General features: G+C 37.7%; 1 protein-coding gene across 2 annotated transcripts in view; it reads right to left on the bottom strand.

Annotated features, from left to right (window-relative positions):
- The window catches only part of CCDC18 (coiled-coil domain containing 18), a 119,197-nt gene that overhangs the window by 16,565 nt on the left and 81,970 nt on the right, over positions 1-20,662 (bottom strand). Inside the window, exons 23-28 of one of the 2 annotated variants that reach the window (XM_053590817.1) lie at positions 16,140-16,239; positions 15,435-15,551; positions 9,892-10,035; positions 8,193-8,396; positions 4,562-4,714; positions 398-598 (exon numbers count right to left, since the gene is read on the bottom strand). In XM_053590817.1, coding sequence (XP_053446792.1) covers positions 398-598; positions 4,562-4,714; positions 8,193-8,396; positions 9,892-10,035; positions 15,435-15,551; positions 16,140-16,239 — 919 coding nt within the window. The remainder of the gene's footprint in view (positions 1-397; positions 599-4,561; positions 4,715-8,192; positions 8,397-9,891; positions 10,036-15,434; positions 15,552-16,139; positions 16,240-20,662) is intronic. The other variant, XM_053590818.1, reaches the window with a different exon arrangement.

Below are 20,662 nucleotides of genomic sequence, written 5' to 3'. Positions count from 1 at the left end.
CAGCTGGGCATTGTGGCAGGTACCTGTAGTCCTAGCTACTTGGGAGGCTGAGGCAAGAGAATCTCTTAAGCCCGAGAGTTTGAGATTGCTATGAGCTGTGATGCCACAGCACTCTACTGAGGGCAACATAGACTCTGTCTCAAAAAAAAAAATTAATTAAATAAATATATATACATATATGTGTTTGTATGTGTGTGTGTGTATATATATATGTGTGTATATATATATATGTGTATATATATATATATATATATATAAAATAATTTCCTAAATTCAGTGTCTTCTAAATGGTCAATAGTTGGTCATCCAGTCCTCTACAAACTATAAGGTCTGGAAAAATAAGTCATAAATTTACCTTTTCATAGATAAATTTTCTTACTTTTATATGTTTACCTACTTTAATAAGTAATGCTTCATTTGCAGCTTCAATTACTTCATTTCTGTCTTGGACTTGTTGATGCAAACTGCTTACAGTGTCCTGAGCTTCTTCTAATTCTAGCTTTGCCTTCTCTAATTGCTCATTTAGTTGCTGAACAGAAGACTTTTGAGAGTCGGCAGAAATTTTCCACTTTGCATGGCTCTCTTGATGTGATATCATCTATATAGTCCCAAAATTGGAAAAGGAAAAATAGAAAATAGAATTGTTGTAAACAACATTCTAATAATTTCCATTAACTTTTTCTTTAAGGAATGTAAATTCTGTTTATAGTGATAAACATCAGATTTCTCTACAAATAAAACAGTAAAGTTTTTTTCCCTAACAGGAAAAAAGGAATGCATAATCTTAAATTTATTTAAGAACAGTTAACCAAATTCAACGGACTCTACTTAGATCCTAATTTGAACAAATAAATTATAAAGACATTTTGAGATGATCAGGTATATCTGAACAACTGGCTATTTGGTCATATTAAGGAATCAATGTCAATTTTCAGATGTGATAATGGTGTTAAGATTGTTTTTAAAAAACATCTTTCGTCTGTTAGAGATACTTATTGAAATGTTTTATAGAAGAAATAATGACGTCTGGAATATGCTCCAAAATAACATGTGATATGAGAGAGAAGAGTAGAAAAGGAAATAAGTGAGGTTGAAGATGTATTGACCACACTTCTTCATATGCTTGTGACGGTCTGGTTTTTTGCCTGATGTCCTAATATAATTCCTAATAGCATTCCTTTTGATTCTCAAAAGGATGGTCAATATATTTACATATGAAATAAAATTGGGGACTCAGCGCCCATAGCTCAGTGGTTAGGGTGCTGGCCACTTGCACTGAGGCTGGTGGGTTCAAACCCGGCCTGGGCCTGCTAAACAACAACGACAACAATAACAAAAAAATAGCTGGGTGTTGTGGCGGGCACCTGTAGTCCCAGCTACTGGGAGGCTAAGGCAAGAGAATCACTTAAGCCCAAGAGTTTGAGATTGCTGTGAGCTGTGACGCCATAGCACTCTACCAAGGGCGACATAGTGAGAATCTGTCTCAAAAAAAAAAAAAAAAACCAAAAACCAAAAAAAACCAAAAAACAATTGATTCCTTTGTCTGTCTATTACTTTAATACTATATCCTCTCATTTATATATATGTGTGTGTATATATGTATATATATATATATATATATTTGTGTGTGTTTGTTTGTTTTTGAGACAGAGCCTCAAGCTGTTACCCTGGATAGAGTGCTGTGGCATCCCAGCTCACAGCAACCTCCAACTTCTGGGCTTAAGTGATTCTCTTGCCTCAGCCTCCTAAGTAGCTGGGACTACAGGCACCTGCCACAACACCCGGCTATTTTCTGGTGGTAGTTGTTGTTGTTGTTTGGGCTGGATTCGAACTTGCCAGCTCTGGTATATGTGGCTAGCACCTTAGCCACTTGAGCTACAGGTGCTGAGCCGTAAGTTTTATATTCTAACAACATATACACTTCAAAAATAAATCTTAAAAAAAAAATCTTTATCAATGTCAATGAGGAAAAAAACTTACATATTTCTGTATCATACATAAAAATATTAGTACTAAATATTAAATTGTAGTATCAAATATTAAATAGCAGTGGTGGCATATGCCTGTAGTTCTCCTCAGGAGGTTAAGTGGGCACATTGCTTTAGCTTACAATTTCAGGTCAGCCTAGGCAATATAGAGAGGCCTTGCCTCTTTAAGAACAAAAAAAGTAACACCAGAACCAATCTTTATACTTAATTTTATGTACTACCTGTTTATAAATCATTTCAAGTGACTAAAAAAAACTAAAAAAAAAGCATTAGGTAATTACAGGTAAAAATTGAACAGATGTCCTATGATGTCCTATAATGAAAGTGTAATGAGTGGCTAAGGCGAACACCTGAGATGACCTAATCACTGATGGTTACTAAGTTGAGCTGTTCATGCAGGAGGCTGAGGCAGGTGGATAGCTTGAGCCTAGGAATTACAGGCTGCAATGAGTTACGACCACACCACTGCACTTCAGCTGGGCGACAGAGCAAGAGTCTGCCTTAAAAAAAAAAAGAAAAAGAAAAATGAAAAAGAAACAAAATGTTGAGCATAATTAGATAATTATGTCAAGGCCAACAGTCTTCATGTTTGTCTCCAAACTCCAACGGTTGCAAATTCTTGGCCTTAGGGTGGGATTTAACTTGCTGATGTGTTTCCTTTGGCAAGCACAATATAGTCAAAGAGATCTGAATCTAAATGCATTTAAGCAAGACATATTCACTGCAAGCCCCACAATCCCTCACAAAACTGTTATCAAACTCCCTTGAATGTGTTTTAACATAAGTGTGTCTCCAACCCTTGCCATATTAAAAAAATACTTCATTACCATTAAACTCAATAAGTAATTTATTTAGATCATATACAAAGACTTGGGTTAATATCTTCCAATGTTATTAAAAAGATGAAAAATACTATTACAGTTGATAATACTGTTCATTTCTATGAAGGCTTAAGACACACCAATAGGCTCGGCGCCCGTAGCACAGTGGTTATGGTGCCAGCCACATACACCAAAGGTGGCAGGTTCAAATCCAGCTCGGGCCAGCTAAATAACTGCAACAACAAAAAAATAGCCAGGTGTTGCGCCTCTACTTGTGAGCCTGAGGCAAGAGAATCGCTTAAGCCCAAGAGTTGGAGGTTGCTGTGAACTATGATGCCACAGCACTCTACTGAGGGCGACATAATGAGACTCTGTCTCAAAAAAAAAAAAAAAAGACACACCAACAGATAAAAAGGTTCTAGTATTTAAAAAAAAAAGGTTCTAGTATTGCCTATCTAACCTACTAACTACTAGAAAAATGGAAAGCATATAGTCACATCACATGAAACTTTCTATCAGTTATTTAATATCTCAAGTTAGTTTTTTGCAAGTGCTATTTTATAATCTACATATTAAATAATTTAACCCTCACCACAGTTCTATGGAATAGAAACCATTATTATATCCATTTGATTTACTTATTTATTTTAGAGATATGGTCTTACTCTGTTATCCAGGCTGGAGTTCAGTGGTGTGATCATGAACTAACTGTAACCTTGAATTCCTGGGCTCAAACAACCTTTCCACCTCTGCCTCTTGAGTCTAGGAGTATAGGTGCATGCTATCACACAAAGCTAATTAAAAACTTTGTTGGGGGTGTTGCCTGTAGTTCAGTGGGTAGAGTGCTGGCCTCAAAAAATAGCCCAGTATTGTGGTGGGCACCTGTAGTCCCAGCTACTCGGGAGGCTGAGGCAAGAGGATGGCTTGAACCCAAGAGTTAGAGGTTGCTGTGAACTATGATACCACAGCACTCTCCCCAGGGCTACAGCTTAAGACTCTGTCTCAAAAAATAAATAAATAAATAAATAAATAAAATAAAAACTTTTTTTTGTCTCACTCTGTTGCTCACGTTGGCCTCAAACCACTGGCCATAAGCAATCCTCCTGCCTCAGCCTCCCAAAGTCCTAGGAACATAGATATGAGCCACTGTGCCTAGTCTATATCCATTTTAGATACAGAGGTTAGGTGACTTACCCAAGGTCATACCAGTGGTGAGATGAGTTTTGGAACCAGGCTGCCTGACTCAGAAATTCAAGCTCTTAAACTCACACATGGTATATTAGCTTGTTGGATACAAAATGAAAGTCATATGTTTAGGCTGCTAGAAAAGATGACCACAACATGTCATTCTATGATGAATATTTAAGAGCTAGACTCATACTTCTGTCCAGATAGGTCAATCCACTTAATAGTGGATTCTAGAACAAATTATTCTTTACCTCCTAATGATAAGCTTCTTTAAGAGATTCCAGAACAGGGCGGCACCTGTGGCTCAGTGAGTAGGGCACCGGCCCCATATACCGAGGGTGGTGGGTTCAAACCCAGCCCCGGCCAAACTGCAAAAAAAAATAGCTGGGTGTTGTGGCGGGCACCTGTAGTCCCAGCTGCTCGGGAGGCTGAGGCAAGAGAATCACATAAGCCCAAGAGCTGGAGCCGTGTGACGCCATGGCACCCTACCGAGGGCAGTAAATTGAGACTCTGTCTCTACAAAAAAAAAAAAAAAAAGAGATTCCAGAACAAATTATTCTTTACCTCCAAATGATAAGCTTCTTTAAGAGATTCTACTTCTGCTGACAGTTTCTTGATTTCTGCTTCCATTCTTGCTTCTAAATGAGCTTCACGTACTTGAGAAGCTCCCAATTCTTCAGCTAAATGTTTTCCTTGAGCTTCCTTAAAAATGAGATACTGAATGAAGGCTATTAAACTTGTTTATTTGATTAAGATAGCTAAACTAATCTAGTACATTAATCAAGTAGTTTTAATTTTTATATTATATAAAAACACACATATAAACATAGTAAGTTAACTTACTAAGTGTACACTTTAAACATTTTAGAGATGAGTAAGGGAGAGTATTAGTGTATTATTTGCTATCACAACAAAATTGATGTTCACTAACCAGTGCTTTCCATAAAACAAACTAATATGGCCGGGCATGGAGGCTCACGCCGGTAATCCTAGCACTCTGGAAGGTGGATGCGGGTGTATTGCCCTGAGCTCACAGGTTCGAGACCAGCCTGAGCAAAAGCGAGACCCTCATTTCTAAAAAAATAGCCAGGTCCTGTGGTGGGTGCCTGTAGTCCCAGCTATTTGGGAGGCTGAGGTAAGAGAATCGCTTGAGCCCAAAAGTTGGAGGTTGCTGTGAGCTATGATGCCATGGCACTCTACCAAGGGTGACAAAGTGAGACTGTCTCAAAAAAAAAAAAAGAAAAAAACAAAACTAATAAGCACAGGATGCTGAACTCTGGCAGGCAACAGTCTCCTCTTAGATGTGCCTGTGCATTTTTGCTCACCAAATACAGTTTGCTTATCAAGAGTCAGTTGAGATTTTAGCCAAATCTACTTATGCTAGTTGTGCTTACGATTTCAAATATGTAATTTTATTATATATTATGAATACTGATGAACTACACAGTCAAAAGAAAGGGTTTTATGTAAAAACAAAGTTACATGTTTTAAAATAGCTCAATGAGTGAATTACAAACATTTTTTACCCAACCAGAAGCAGGCAAAATAGTTATAAGATATTGAGGGTAGCACCATAAAAAATGTAATATATGGGGCGGCGCCTGTGGCTCAGTGAGTAGGACACCGGCCCCATATGCCGAGGGTGGTGGGTTCAAACCCAGCCCCGGCCAAACTGCAACAAAAAAATAGCCGGGCGTTGTGGCGGGAGCCTGTAGTCCCAGCTGCTCGGGAGGCTGAGGCAAAAGAATCGCGGAAGCCCAAGAGTTAGAGGTTGCTGTGAGCCATGTGACGCCACGGCACTCTACCGAAGGCGGTACAGTGAGACTCTGTCTCTACAAAAAAAAAAAAAAAAAAAAAATGTAATATATGTTATATTCTTGGCTGATTTACAAATTTCTTTCTTTCTTTTTTAAAGACAGAGTCTCACTTTGTCACCCTTGGTAGTGTGCCATGGTGTCACAGCTCACAGCAACCTCAAACTCTTAGGTTTAAGTGATACTCTTGCTTCAGCCTCCCAAGAAGCTGGGACTACACGCATCCACCACAATGTCTGGCTATTTTTAGGGATGGGGTCTTGCTCTAGCTCAGCCTGATGTCTACTCCTGAGCTCAGACAATCTACCCGCCTCAGCCTCCCAGGGTGTTAGGATTACACCTGTGAGCCACTGTGCCCAGCCCTATAAATGTCTTTTAAGTGTTTCTCCACTGTAATTGTTTGTTTTTTTGTGTCAGGGTCTTACTTTGTCACCCAGGCTGGCATAATGTGGTGTGATCAGCTTCCTGTAACCTAGAATTCCTGGGCTTAAGCAATCCTCTTGCCTCAGCCTTCCAAGTAGTTGAGACTACAGGCATAAGCCATGGGAGTTGGCTAACCTTTTTATCTTTTTGTAGAAATGAGGTTTTGCTATGTTGCAGGGGCTGGTCTCAAACTCCTGGGCTCAAACAATATTCTCACCTCAGCATCCCAAAGTGCAGTGATTACAGATTTGAGCCAATACACCCAGCCTGTCCTGCCCTCCTTTTTATAAAGTAAGGCACATTGCCACAGACGGCATCCTACTTGGCTCTGTCTGGAGCTCTGGAAGCTTGACTGCCCCATGTTCTCCTACAAATAGACTGTGAGAGCTCGTTTGGAGGGCATAGCCACTGAAGAACATCCTCCAGAAGAGAAGGTCATCCTGTTTCAGCTGAGCATGCAGCTTCAGGAGGGACACACGTGCAGTGGTGAGAAAGAAAGGGACACCTACCTAGCCAGCCAGATTACATGAATCAACCCTGGAAATCTCTGGGTTGACAGATGTGGCAGCCAGATCACCCTCATATTCCCTGCCCACACCTTGATCTTAGACATCCAGCCTCCAGAACCAGGAGAAAATATATTTCTGTTGTTTAAGCCACCTAATCTGTGTATTTTTTTTGGCAATCCTAGAAAACTAATTCATATGCTAACTTAATAATTAGCCTTTATATTAACAGTTGGCTTTACAGTTTACAAAACACTCCCCAAACACTAGGATTACAGGTGTGAGTCACCATGCTTAGTCTTCCAATCTAAATTTCTTTTTTTTCTTTTGAGACAGAGTTTCGCTCTATCACCCTGGGTAGAGTGCATGGCATCATAGCTCACAGCAACCTCAGACTCTCGGGTTCAAGTGATCCTCCTGCCTCAGCCTCCCAAGTAGCTGCCTAGCTAGTTTTTTCCTATTTTTAGTAGAGATAGGGTCTCGCTCTTGCTCAGGCTGGTCTTGAACTCCTGAGCTCAAGTAACCCACCCACTTTGGCCTCCCAGAGTGCTAAGATTACAGGTATGAGCCACCATACCCAGCCAGCTTGATATTTCTTTCTTTTTTTTTTTTTGAGACAGAGCCTCAAGCTGTCGCCCTGGGTAGAATGCCATGGCATCACAGCTCACAGCAACCTCCAACTCCTGGGCTCAAGCGATTCTCCTGCCTCTGCCTCCCACAGGCTGGGACTTTAGGTGCCTGCCACAGCGCCCGGCTATTTTTTGGTTGCAGCCATCATTGTTGTTTGGTGGGCCTGGGCTGAATTTGAACCCGCCAGCTCAAGTGTATGTGGCTGGCACCTTAGCCGCTTGAGCCACAGGCGCCGAGCCAGCTTGATATTTCTTAAAGTGAGAACTTGAAATCAGTTAAAAGTCTAAAAGTGCTTAATAATTTACTTTACTGAGAACTAATCAGTTTGGATGGACTTCCTAGGCATATTACAAAGTTATCTAAATATAGCACAGTTAATGTTTTTCATTTTAGAATATACATAAAATTTACCATTTTAACCATATTCAAGTGTACATTTCAGTGGTATTATGTACATGTACATTGTTATGCAACATAGTTCATTTTTGCAAGAACTACTTTCTTTTTTTTTTTTTTTTTGTAGAGACAGAGTCTTACTTTATGGCCCTCGGTAGAGTGCCGTGGCCTCACACAGCTCACAGCAACCTCCAACTCCTGGGCTCAAGCGATTCTCCTGCCTCAGCCTCCCGAGTAGCTGGGACTACAGGCGCCCGCCACAACGCCCGGCTATTTTTTGGTTGCAGTTTGGCCGAGGCTGGGTTTGAACCCGCCACCCTCGGCATATGGGGCCGGCACCCTACTGACTGAGCCACAGGCGCCGCCCAAGAACTACTTTCTTTTTAAGATTTTCAGTAACATAAAATTACTTAGAATTAGGATTACTTTCTCTTTAGAGAGTTGCTTTACATCTTCCAGTTCACTAGAGAGCCTTTCAATTTCTCTCTGGGCTTGGACTTGTTGACGATGAGCCTCTAGCAATTCTGTATGAGAGTTCTGCATCTGCTCCCGAGTTAGCCTCAACTCCTGCCCCAAATCTATGGCCTCCTGGTATTGAGAGGCAATGTACTGTTCTTGCTCTTTCATAACCTGAAAAGCACAAGATATTTGTAGGTTACAAAATGAAAAATATATAGATAACCTATTTTTTATTCTGATTCTCTTTAAATAAGTGAAATTCCCCCTTCCAACTAAACCCCTATAAAATTTAATATATAATGATTATCATCTACTGGGAAAGTGATATTCAGAAAAAAAAATTTTAATGACAAAAATATTATAATGAATCGGGGACTCTTATTGACATATCTTACATTACTTTAATAGACAAACTGTACAATTCTTTAGCATTATGAATGTAATATTCATGACTGAATATATCACGTCAAAAACAGAGAATATATTGGTATGGATAATCAAAACCCATCTTAACCCACAGAGCTAAGTTAAAGTCAGGACCTTATTCTTTGTAAAAGTAAAACTTTGTTACTGGGGCTGCTACTCCCTCTGAAATGTTTTTACATTACTCAGCTAAATTCCTAGTAAAGTATTGCTTCTCAGAGAAAAAAAAAATCTGTAAAAATCAATTGGGTGAGATCAGTTACATAGTAGGTAATGACACCACTTCAGGGAAGAAAAAGAATAGAAACCAGTACAAATCACTAGGGCCCTGATGTATGGAATGGAGGCCTACAGTACAGCTATGTTGTAAGTCAATATAAATCCCATGCAAATATTTTAAGTCAGTCCTTTTTAGGGGCTGGTCCAATATTTTTCTCCACTAGGCACAAATGTGCTCTCAGAGACCCTGCTTGATTTAAATATATAATTCAATAAATATTTATGCTTACTACGTGATATGTACTGCTCTAAGTGCTAAGGTTATAGAAGTGAACAAAGGAAAACAAATTGGCTACCCTTATGTGGTTCATATTTTACGGGGTGAGAGAGAGATAATCGGTTTATCAAAGTCAATAAACAGCTATGTCTGAAGTTTTAAAGTATATAAAAAGAAAAAAAGTTATGTCCATAAGAGCTCATAAAAGTAAATTCACTTTTTAAAAAGGCATATGGGGGAATGGGTTCACCAGCTGACACATGTAAACTGATGATACGAAATCATCAAACTTCATCTGACAACTTAATGTACTTGGTCTTAATAAAGTTCAATTATCATTTGTTTATCCATTTTCTGGATGGAGTTCCTCAAGGTCACAAGACTGTATCTTACTAATATGTATAGACATATTAGTCTACAGAATAGAATTAGAACTAATATGTTCAATTCTATTACATGGTCGTCAATAAATACTTATTGACCAAATGAGCATATATTGTGAATTTACTATGTGAAAGCTACCATGCCCAGGCCTGTAGGGAATACAAAGATAAACGAGACATTGGTAGAGGCCTAGACCTGTATCACCAGAAGAAAAATTCTTAAAAGGTCAAAGAAACCAATAGTCACCTGGCCCAAATAACTAGGCTAAAAACACTCCTGGCACAGTTCCTGTTTATTCAAGTAGTTTAAAATATTAAAGACTCATCAGAAGTGAGTGAAATGAGTGAAAAATAATTTGCTTACACTTTCTATTTCTTTTGTCCTTTGTTGTGTTCTTTCAATTTCTTTTTTCAGTTGATTTATCTCTTGTTCATTCTGCAATATTGTAAACTCTTTTTCTCGAATCTGTTCTTTGGTATTTTGCAATTTTTCATTCAAATTTTCTATCTGAATTTTAAACAGATAAATAATATTAATCTAAGGAAAAATAATTTAATAATAGCTGCATTCCAAGTAGTTAAGATTTAAATGCTTATATCTAAAATATCTCAAAGCAAAATATAAAAATGCATTTTTCTTGAGAAAACCATAGCTTGGAAACATGTGTTAAGAATTCTTGTGCTTGGATATGAATTCCAAGATGGCAGAATAGGAGGTAACCCACATATATCTCTCTGAAAAACAAACATTAACCCTGGATCCATCCACAGTCACGGTCTCTCTCCAGAAACCTTAAGATTCTGTTGGGAGTCTATGAATTCTTAGTAGAGCCCAAGATTTAGGAGGATCATTTTGAGAGTGCAGATTGATATTGAGGTAGCTGACTGGCCGAGCTTGCTCCTGGATTTAAGCCTAGAAACAGCCTAGTCCTTCAAGGGCGCTTGGCTACAGTCCCATTTGGCCTTGAACCTGCAAGCAAAACCATCTGTAGGTCCAGGAGGAATCATACACACTAGTGTCTAGGCAGAAAGTGTTGTCTGCCCACTGACTTGGGTCTCAGCAGTGAACCTGAAAGTTACCAGATGACTCTGCTCTAATCCCCCCTCGCTGAGGTACCAAGTCAAAACTGCTCACATTAGGACCCTGAGGGAGTCAGAGCTTCCCTGACAGACTTGCCAGCAGATCCTGAGAGGACACAGTGTCAGCTTTGGGCCTACCTGTGGCAATCAGGAAACTATCCAGTCTGTGCAGGGACTTGCTGGAAGACACACACCCCTTCGGGCCAACAAGACAAGCCCTCCAGCCTCTGTATCAGAGTACTTCCTAAGAGGACCAAGTATCAGCTTTGGCTCCTCCTGCTACAAGAAGGGAACTGTCCTGTTTGTGCTGAGATTTATTGGAAGAAGTATGCCTATCTGAGCCAACAAGATGGGTTCTACAGAAGATCTTGAAGGGGTCTAGTCTCAGCTCTAGCCCTTCTTGCTGCAGTTGGGGAACTATCCCATTGGAGCTGAGACCTACTAGGAGGTAAGTACCTGTTTTGGCAGAGGCAGCTGTCCAGCATCCATTCTATAGCAGATCCCAAGGAGGCCCAGTCTGATCTCTCCCACTGCAGTCAGGTAAATGTCCTAACTGTGTAGGAATTTGATGGGTGACAGACACTCCCTATGAGCCAGGACTAGGCATTCCAGCCTCTATCCCACAGCAGATCCAAGGGGGCACAGGCTAAACTCAAGTCCCAATTGTTGCACTTGGGGACTCATTTCACCTGTGAAGAGATGTGCTGGGAAGCACACCTAATTAGACCATCAGGACAGCCCTTTTAGACTCAGTCCCTGACCAGCTTTCTCACATAGTCCTAATACTCTCCTTGAAGAAGTATTCTCCAGGTGCTTCTGGTCCTGAAAACTCTGTCAACTTTGTAGCCCTGGCTGGTGGCTCATGCCTATAATCCTAGCACGCTGGAGGCTGAGAGAGGTGTATTGCTTGAGCTCACCAAATCAACATTAGCCTACACTGGTCTAAAAATAGAAAAACTAGCTAGGTGTCATGGCGGGCACCTGTAGTGCCAGCTACCCAGGAGGCTGAGGCAAAAGGATCACTAGAGCCCAAGAGACTGAGATTGCTGTGAGCTATGGTGATGCCATGGTACTCTCTCCAGGGTGACAAAGTGAGATTCTGTCTCAAAAAACAAGCAAACAAACAAAACCTCATAGCAAGCCTGGGTAATGTGTCCTGTAGTGCTGGGCTAGCTATAGTGATCATAGCCTCAGAAAATACAATAGTCAGTTTGCTTAGAATTCCTAGAGGGATATTTGAAGATCAACAGACAAAAACAAAGCCAAAGCCAGACTTTGAAGAATAAAATACCTAATCTATCAAGTATTATTCCAATGTATAAGCAACAAGAACATTTGGAGAACTATGACCCACCCAACAGACAAAATGAAGCTCCCTCTCGATGAGGGAGATGTGTGATCTCTCAAAGAATTCAAAATAGATATTTTAAGGAACTTCCAGAAAAGACAGAGAATCAATTCAGAAACTTATTAGAGAAATTTAATAGAGATTAGAATAATAAAAAAAAATCTTGGAGTTGAAAAATACAATAAATGAAATAGAAAATGTAATAGATAGCATCAAAGGGAGAACCAATCAAAAGAAGAAAGAATCAGTGGATTCTGATAGACTCAAGGATAGACTATTTGAAAATACACAGCAAAGCTATCATTCAGAAGGAAAGTGACAGAGACTTCCCTCAACAAATACAAGCTGAGGGAATTTATCATTTTTCAGATCTGTTAAGTAAGAAAAGTCAGAAGAGAAAAAAGAATGAAAAGGAATAAGATCTTTGAAACAATATTGAAAGAGCAAATATTTAGGCTAATGAGTTAAGGAGGGAACTGAGAAAGACAAAGAGTAGAAAGATTATTTAAAGGGCGGTGCCTGTGGCTCGGAGGGTAGGGCTCTGGCGCTAGCCCTATATGCCGGAGGTTGCGGGTTCAAACCCAGCCCTAGCCAAAAAAAAAAGAAAGATTACTTAAAGAGGCTTGGTGCCCATAGCACAGCGTCGGCGCCAGCCACATACACCAAGGGTGGTGGGTTCAAACCCAGCCTGGGCCAGCTAAACAACTGCAACAAAAAAATAGCCAGGTGTTGTAGTGGGCACCGGTAGTCCCAGCTACTTGGGAAGCTGAGGCAAGACAATCGCTTAAACTCAAGAGTTTGAGGTTGCTGTGAGCTGTGACACCATGGGACTTTACCAAGGGCGATATAGTGAGACTTTGTCTCAAGAAAAAAAGAAAGAAAATTTAAAAGAAATAATAATAGAATATTTTCTAAACCTAGAGAAAGATATAAATATGCTGGAATAGGAAGGTCAAAGGTCAGCAGTTAGATTCAACCTAAATAAGAATACTCCACCATATACTGTAATCAAACTCTCCAAGGTCCAAGACAAAGAGAGGATCCTGAAAGTGAGAGGAAAGAAGCAAATATCATATAAAGGAGATCCAATATGTTTGACAGCAGACTTCTCAGAATGAACCTTATAAGGTAGGAGGTAGTAAGAAAATATATTCAGAGTGCTGAAAAAAAAAATGCCAAAAAGAAGACTGTGCACAGCAAAGCTACCATTTAGAAAAGATGGAGAGATAAAGACTTTCTCAAACAAACAAAAGCTGGGGGAATTTATTGCTAACAGATCTAGTATATAAGAAAGGCTAAAGGGAATGCTCTAAGCCAAAATAAAAGGATGTTAACTTGATTGTTATACTAATATTGTAATAATGTTGTATACTGTACTTAAATATTCAGAAGGAGACTAAAAGATCAAACTTTTAAAAATAATAACTACAATTAAGACAAGCAATATAAAAAATGTAAATTGTGACACCAAAATTCAAAATGTGGAGAGAAAAGGTAAAGTTTTTTTGGGGATTATTTCTTTTCTTTTTCTATTTTTTTTTTTTACAATCAAAGTTAAGTTGATATCGGTTTTAAATAACTTGTTAAAATAATACAATGTTTTTTGTAAGCCGCATGGTAACCACAAAGAAAAAAGGTATTATAGATATACTAGAAATGAAAAGCAACAAATTAAAACATACTACAAGAGAAAATCACTTACCCACAAAGAATGACAGTAGGAAAGGAAGAAAAGTAGAGAAAAATTACAAAACAACGAGAAAATAAGTGACAAAATGGCAGTAGTAAGTTTTTACTTATTAATGACGCTGAATGTAAATGTAAATTCTCCACTTAAAAGAAATACAGTGGCTGACTGCATTAAAAAACAAGGTCCAACTATATACTACCTACAAGAAACCCACGTTGCCTATAAAGACACACATAGACAGAAAGTGAAGGGGTGAAAACATATCCCACACAAATGGAAACAAGAAGAGTAGGAGTAGCCATACTTACAACAGGTAAAACAAAGTTTAAGTAAAAACTACAAAGAGAAATAAAAAAGGTCAGTATATAATGCTAAGGGGTCAATTCAGCAAGGATATAACAATAGTAAATAGTACATGGCACCCAATACCAGTACATGCAAATACATAAAGCACTTATTAATAGATCTAAAGGAAGAGCTATATCACAGTACAATAATAGTAAAAGACTTCAACATCCCAGTTTCAGTAATGGAGAAATTATCCAGGCAGAAAAATCAACAAAAAAAATTATAGTTAAACTATATACTAGACCAAATAGATCTAACTGACATTTACAAAACAGTTCACACCACTGCTGTAGAATATACATTCTTTTCATCAAAATACGAAACATTCTCCAGAATAGACCATTATCTTCAGCCACAAAACAAGTCTCTACAAATTTGAAAAGGTCAAATCCTATCAAGTATCTTTTCTAACTTTAAAGGACTAAAACTAGAATAACAAGAGGAACTTTGAAAACTGTGTAAATACATACAATTTAAACAATAGGCTCCTGAATGACCAATGGGCTGATAGAGAAATTTAAACAGAAATTTAAAAATGTCTTGATACAAATGAAAATGGAAATATAGCATAACAGAATCTATGGGATATGATAAAAACAGTACTTTGAGGGAAATTTATAGCAATAAATGCCTACATCAAAATAATAGAAAAACTTCAAATAAACAATCTAATGATACACCTCTTGCTCTTTGGGACAACAAAGAACAAACCAAATCCAAAATTAGTGGAGGGAAAAAAATTAAAGATCAGAGCAGAAAAAAATAAAATTGAGCATAAAAAACTACAAAAGAGCAATAAGACAGAAACTTCTTTAAAAACACTAAACTGGCAAATTTTTAATCAGATTGATTAAGAAAAAAAATGGAAGACCCAAATAAATAAAATCAGAGATGAGAAAGGAAATATTATAACTAAGACCAAAGAAATACAAAGGATTATTAGAGACTATTACAAATACTACATATGCCAAAAAATTATAAGACCTAGAAGAAATGGATAAATTCCTGGGCACATACAACTTACCAAGAAGAAATAGAAAACTTAAACAGACCAATAAATAACAAGTTACAAGACTGAAGCAGTAATAAAGTTTCCCATGATAGAAAAGCCCAGGATCTGATGGGTTCACTGCTGAAATCTAGCAAACATTTAAAGAGAACTACTACATAATATCAATTTTACTCAAACTATCTCAAAAAATTGAAGAGAAAAGAATACTTCCACTCTACTGAGGGTGACAAAGTGAAAATGTCTCAAAAATAATAATAATAGTAAATAAATAAAATAAGAGAAGAAAAATGAACATTAAGTAGCATGTATAAGATGATTAAAATTACATAATGGTTTCATTGTATATATCCTATAAGAAAGCCATGTTATATGAATCAAGAAATTATTTTAAAAAAATAATTTAAAATACATAATTTAAAAATAATTTACCTGTTTGTTGCCTTCTTTAAGTTCCAATTCTGATTTCTCCAGAGTACCCTCTAATTTAATTATTTTTTGTTCCATTTCTCCTCTATGCTCACGAATGGTCATATCCAAATGTGTAACCTAAATATAAAAATAACATTAAATCATGTATATATTCTATTGCTCAATTTTATTCTAATGTGACAACTTGTTTGCTTTTAAATTGTTTATAGCGAGTGTAAATGAAACATCAACTCATCTCAAATTATTTTTTAAAATGGGAAAAATAATAATTATTTACTAATACTGGTTCATGAGCTCAACATATATTATAGAAACTTAATAAGATATGATTATGTTCAGTAATGACAATTAAATTGATTCAGATTTCATATTATGTTGGATGAAAACTGCTAAATAATGCTTTCTAGATAATTTTGTTCCTCTAATACTTAGCTGCAAAAGAAACTCCTTTAATTCCATTTTCTTCTAATACAAAGTAATATTTAAGAGATTAAAGGTTCAGATACTAAGCTAACCTTCATTCTCAAAATTTACTTAAAATTTGTAAAATGTATCAAGATAAAAATATCAAAATAAAAAGAGGACATATTTTTAATTTAACAAATCCTATAAGCAAAGAAAAACAACTGGTAATCTCTGAAGTCTTGTGTAATTGTGTCAAAACGGAAAATTTCATTAAAAACTAATTAAGAAAAATCTTTCTACCTGAGCTGCTCTTTGCTTTAGCTCCCAATTTCTCTCCTTAAGTGCCTGATCCATATCAAGGAGCTCTTGCTTTTTATCTTCAATCTCCATCTTGCATTCTCTGTAATTTATCAAAGGAAAAAGGTCAAAGCAGACAGTAGGAATATTACAGTTTTAAATAGTTAGGCCATCCAGGTTACCTTTCCTATAAATTAAAAGCAATAGGATATATGTAATTAACTCAGATTGAAAGGGATAATCTATAAAGAAAATTATTTACATCAATACTATCTATTTATTTTTAGAGATGGGGTCTTGCTCTCTTACCCAGGCTGGAGTGCGGGGGCCTAATTGTACCTCACTATAACCTTGAACTCCTGGGCTAAAGTGATCGTCCTTCCTCAGCCTCCCAAGTAGCTAGGACTACAGGCACATGCCACCACACCAGGCTAATTTTTAAATTTTTTTTTTAAAGATGGGGTCTTACTGTGGTGTCCAGGTTGGTTGTGACAAGTGATCCTCCTGCCTGGGCTTCCCAAAGTATTGGGATTATAGGTATGAGGCACCCTGCCCAGCCAAACCTAATATAGTGTTCTAAAAAAAAGTAGAGGTGTCCAGGTGCAGTAGCTCATGCCTGTAATCCTAGCACTCTGGGAGGCTGAGGCCAGTGGGTTGCTTAAGCTCAGGAGTTGGAGACAGCCTGAGAAAAAAGCAAGACCCCATTTCCAGTAAAAATAGAAAAACTAGCAGGAGTGGTGGCAGGCACCTATAGTTCCAGCTACTTGGGAGGCTAAGGCAAGAGAATCACCTGAGCTCAAGAGTTACAGGTTGCTGTGAGCTATGAAGCCACAGCAGTCTACACAGGGTGATTCTGTCCCAATAAAAAGAAAAAAGAAAACAGGTAAAAGTTAACTCAAACTTTACAGATAAATTGTTACAGCACTCCTAGGACATTAAGATTGAGACAGTATAAGAATTTATGCATATTATTCATACACAGATCAAGAGATTTAAAGTCTTTTACATATAATAGCCATGACTCTATTACAAGTGAATGAGGCATTTATTCCAAAGTTGGTATCCTTAATAGTCATAGTTTAGTCAATGACCATAGTATTTCTCATAGAAATTTTACCCCAAACGACACCTTACATATAATTAAGTATTAAAGTCTAAGATAAAAATACTTTTAAAATATTTTAAATAAATTCTAGCCCTTCTAAAACCCTAACTGTATATTATAAAAATGCTTAATATTGACACAATTTTAAGGCTTCTCCTACTCTGAAACTTCTTATCAAAGAATTTTAATTTGAAACTCTAAATTCTGACATGACAAAGGCTGAAAATGTTGATTTTGAAAAAAAAATTTTTTTTTTCTTGAGACAAGAGTTTCATTCTATTGCCCAGGATAGAGGTGCCATGCCATGGCCCCAGCTTAGCTCATAGCAACCTCAAACTCCTAGGCTCAAGCAATCCTCCTTCCTCAGCTTCCCAAGTAGCTGGGACTACAGGTGCCTGCCACAATGCCCAGCTATTTTTTCTATCTTTTGTAGGGATGGGGTCTTGTTTTTGTTTAGGCTGGTCTCCAACTCCAGACCTCAAGTGATTCTTCTGCCTCAGCCTCCCAGGGTGCTAGGATTATAGGCGTGAGTACCCTCGCCCAGCCTGATTTTGAAAATGTTCAGATGATTTTCCAGTCTGAAATATGAAACAATATAAATAAAGGTACTGACTTTTAAAGGAAGATTTTGAACTTCTTTAGTGAGCTGTTCACTATTCTTCTAAAAGTCTAAAGAGTTATAAGTCTAAAACTAATATTCTGAAAACAGTATGAATTAATTTTAAAGAAAATTCTAACTTCTATCTATGGAAATAGCTGAGCTTCTAAAATTCATCTGTTATCTAGAATTTTAGATTTCACTGTTTACTTCTTTCATGGATTAATTTACTTAAAGCTGATTTAGCAAATATTTATTGGATGCTTCCTTTGCCAGAGTTCTGAATGTTGTGGATTTAATAACAAGACAGATATCTCTGATCTCATGGAGTTTACACTGTAATATATCTAAGAGAAAAGACTATAAATAACAAGCAACTAAGAAAGAAAAATATTATGTAATATTAAGTGTTATGTTACAGCATTAAATAGTGACTGGTGATTACTTTAGAGTGGGTAGTCGGGGAAGGCTCCACTGAGGTAATGTGAAGGGCAAGAAGTTGGCCATAGAACCAGTATTCCAGTCAAAAGAAACAGCTACTGGCAAAGTCCTAAAGCAGAAACAGGCTTGGTAAGTTTTAAGTACAATAAAAGACCAGGAGCCAGGAGAGTGGTATGAAATGAGGCCAGAGAAGTAGGCAGGAACCTAATCATGTAGGGCTTTGTATTCTAGCATAAGAAGCTTAGACTTGAAACTGAGTCTTTCGTTGTCACCTTTGCCACCACAACGCTTGGCTATTTTGAGAGACAGGGTCTTGCTCTGGCTCAGCCTGTTAGACTTTTTTTTGACTCTAGAAAATATATATAACATAAAGCTTATCATTTAAACCATTTAAAGTATACCATTCAGTGGCATTAAGTATATTCATAATAGTAAAAGCACTATATAAAAGTACTACAATCTGTCAAAGGGAAAAGATCACCACTATCTATGCACAGTGCTTTTTCATCTTCCCAAAGGGAAAGCTCATTCCCATTAGCAGTTGTAGTAGTTATTCTCTGCCCCAGTCCCTAGCAACCATTAGCAACCATTAATCTGGTTTCTATCTCTATGGATTTGCCAACTCTGAATCGTTCATATAAATGGAATTACATAACGTGTCTGGCTTCTTTCCCTTAGCATAATGTTTTCAGTGTTCATCCACATTATAGCATGTGACAGCATTTTATCCCTGTTTATAACTGGATAATATTCCTTGTATGGATATATCATATTTTGTTTATCCATTCATCAATTGACAGACATTTGGGTTATTTTCACTTTTTTTGGCTATTATAAACAGAGCTACTAAGAACATCTATGTACAATTTTTGTTTGAATACTTGTTTTCAATCCTTTTGGGTATATAACCAGGAATATAATTACTAGGTAATATACTGCATGTGGTAATTCTATGTTCACCTTATTGAGGAATGTCAAACTGTTCTCCACAGTTGCATCATTTTAGGTTCCCTCGAGCAATGTATAATTTTTACCCACACTTGTCAAACTTTCTGTCTGTTTGTTTCAAGATAGTGCCTCACTCTGTCACCCAGGTTGGAAAGCAGTGGTGTGATAATAGCTCAGTATAACCTCAGACCCCTGAGCTCAAGTCCTCCTACTTCAGCTCCCAAGTAGCTAGGACTACAGACCCACTACCATGCCTGACTAATTTTTTTTTTAGCCAGAATCTCACTATGTCACCCTGAGTAGAGTGCCATAGTGTCACAGCTCACAGCAACCTCAAACTCTTGGGCTTAAGAGATTCTCTTGCCTCAGCCTCCTAAGTAGCTGGCACTACAGGCACCCGCCACAACGCCTGGCTATGTTTGGTTGTAGTTGTCATTGTTGTTTAGCAGGCCTGGGCTGGGCTCGAACTCGCCAGCCTTGGTGTATGTGGCTGGTGTCCTTACTCACTGAGCTACAGGCACTGAGTTGACATCTGACTAATTTTTCTAGGTTTTTTTTTTTTTTTTGCAGTTTTTGGCCAGGGCTGGGTTTGAACCTTCCACTTCCGGCATATGGGGCCGGTGCCTTACTCCTTTGAGCTACAGGTGCCTCCCGACATCTGACTAATTTTTAAACATTTTTTTAGAGACAGGATCTGGCTATGTTGCTCAGGCTGGTACCAAACTCCTGGCTTCAAGGGATCTTCTCACTTGGGCCTCTGAAAATGCTGAGATTATAGGCATGAACCATCATGTTTGCCTGTTCATTATTTTTTTTGTAATGTCATCATATCCTTGTGGGTATGAACTGGTATCTCAATGTACTTTTGATTTTCATTTCCAAAAGAGCTTGGATGTTATTCTGAATGCTTTGAAAAGTCACTAGAAGCAATATGATCTGATTTATGTTTTAAATCATAAACATAAATCTATTTTGTGGAGAATAGATTGTGGGGGTTGAGGGGGAATTTCATGAATCTAAGCAGGAAAACTAGTCAAGAAACCATAGAAACAGACCAGGTGAGAGATGATGATGACTTGTGCTGAGGTAGTAATAGAAAAGAGGCCAGGATAAATTAAAAAAAAAAAAAAAGAAAAGAGGCCAGGAAATCAAGGGCCAGAATATGTTTTGGAAATAAAGTTGACATGACTTGCTAATAGACTGAATTTTAAAAGGGATGGAAAAGATAAGAATCATCTCACTGATTTCTGGTGTGAGCAATGGTATGATAATGAGATAGGGGAAGAGCAGTGTTATAAGGAAATAAATGAGTTCTATTCTGGCCAAGTTTGAGATACCTCTTAAAAATATTCAAGCAAGATAACAAGTATATTTAAAACCACAGGAAATTTACTAAGGATGAGTTTGTAGATAGAAAAGAATGCGTCCTAGGGC

This window comes from Nycticebus coucang, chromosome 5 (assembly GCF_027406575.1).
Source record: "Nycticebus coucang isolate mNycCou1 chromosome 5, mNycCou1.pri, whole genome shotgun sequence".
Lineage (NCBI taxonomy): Eukaryota > Metazoa > Chordata > Mammalia > Primates > Lorisidae > Nycticebus > Nycticebus coucang.
The sequence above is the reverse complement of the archived record's forward strand: the minus strand, read 5'-3'. Positions and strand labels throughout refer to the sequence as shown.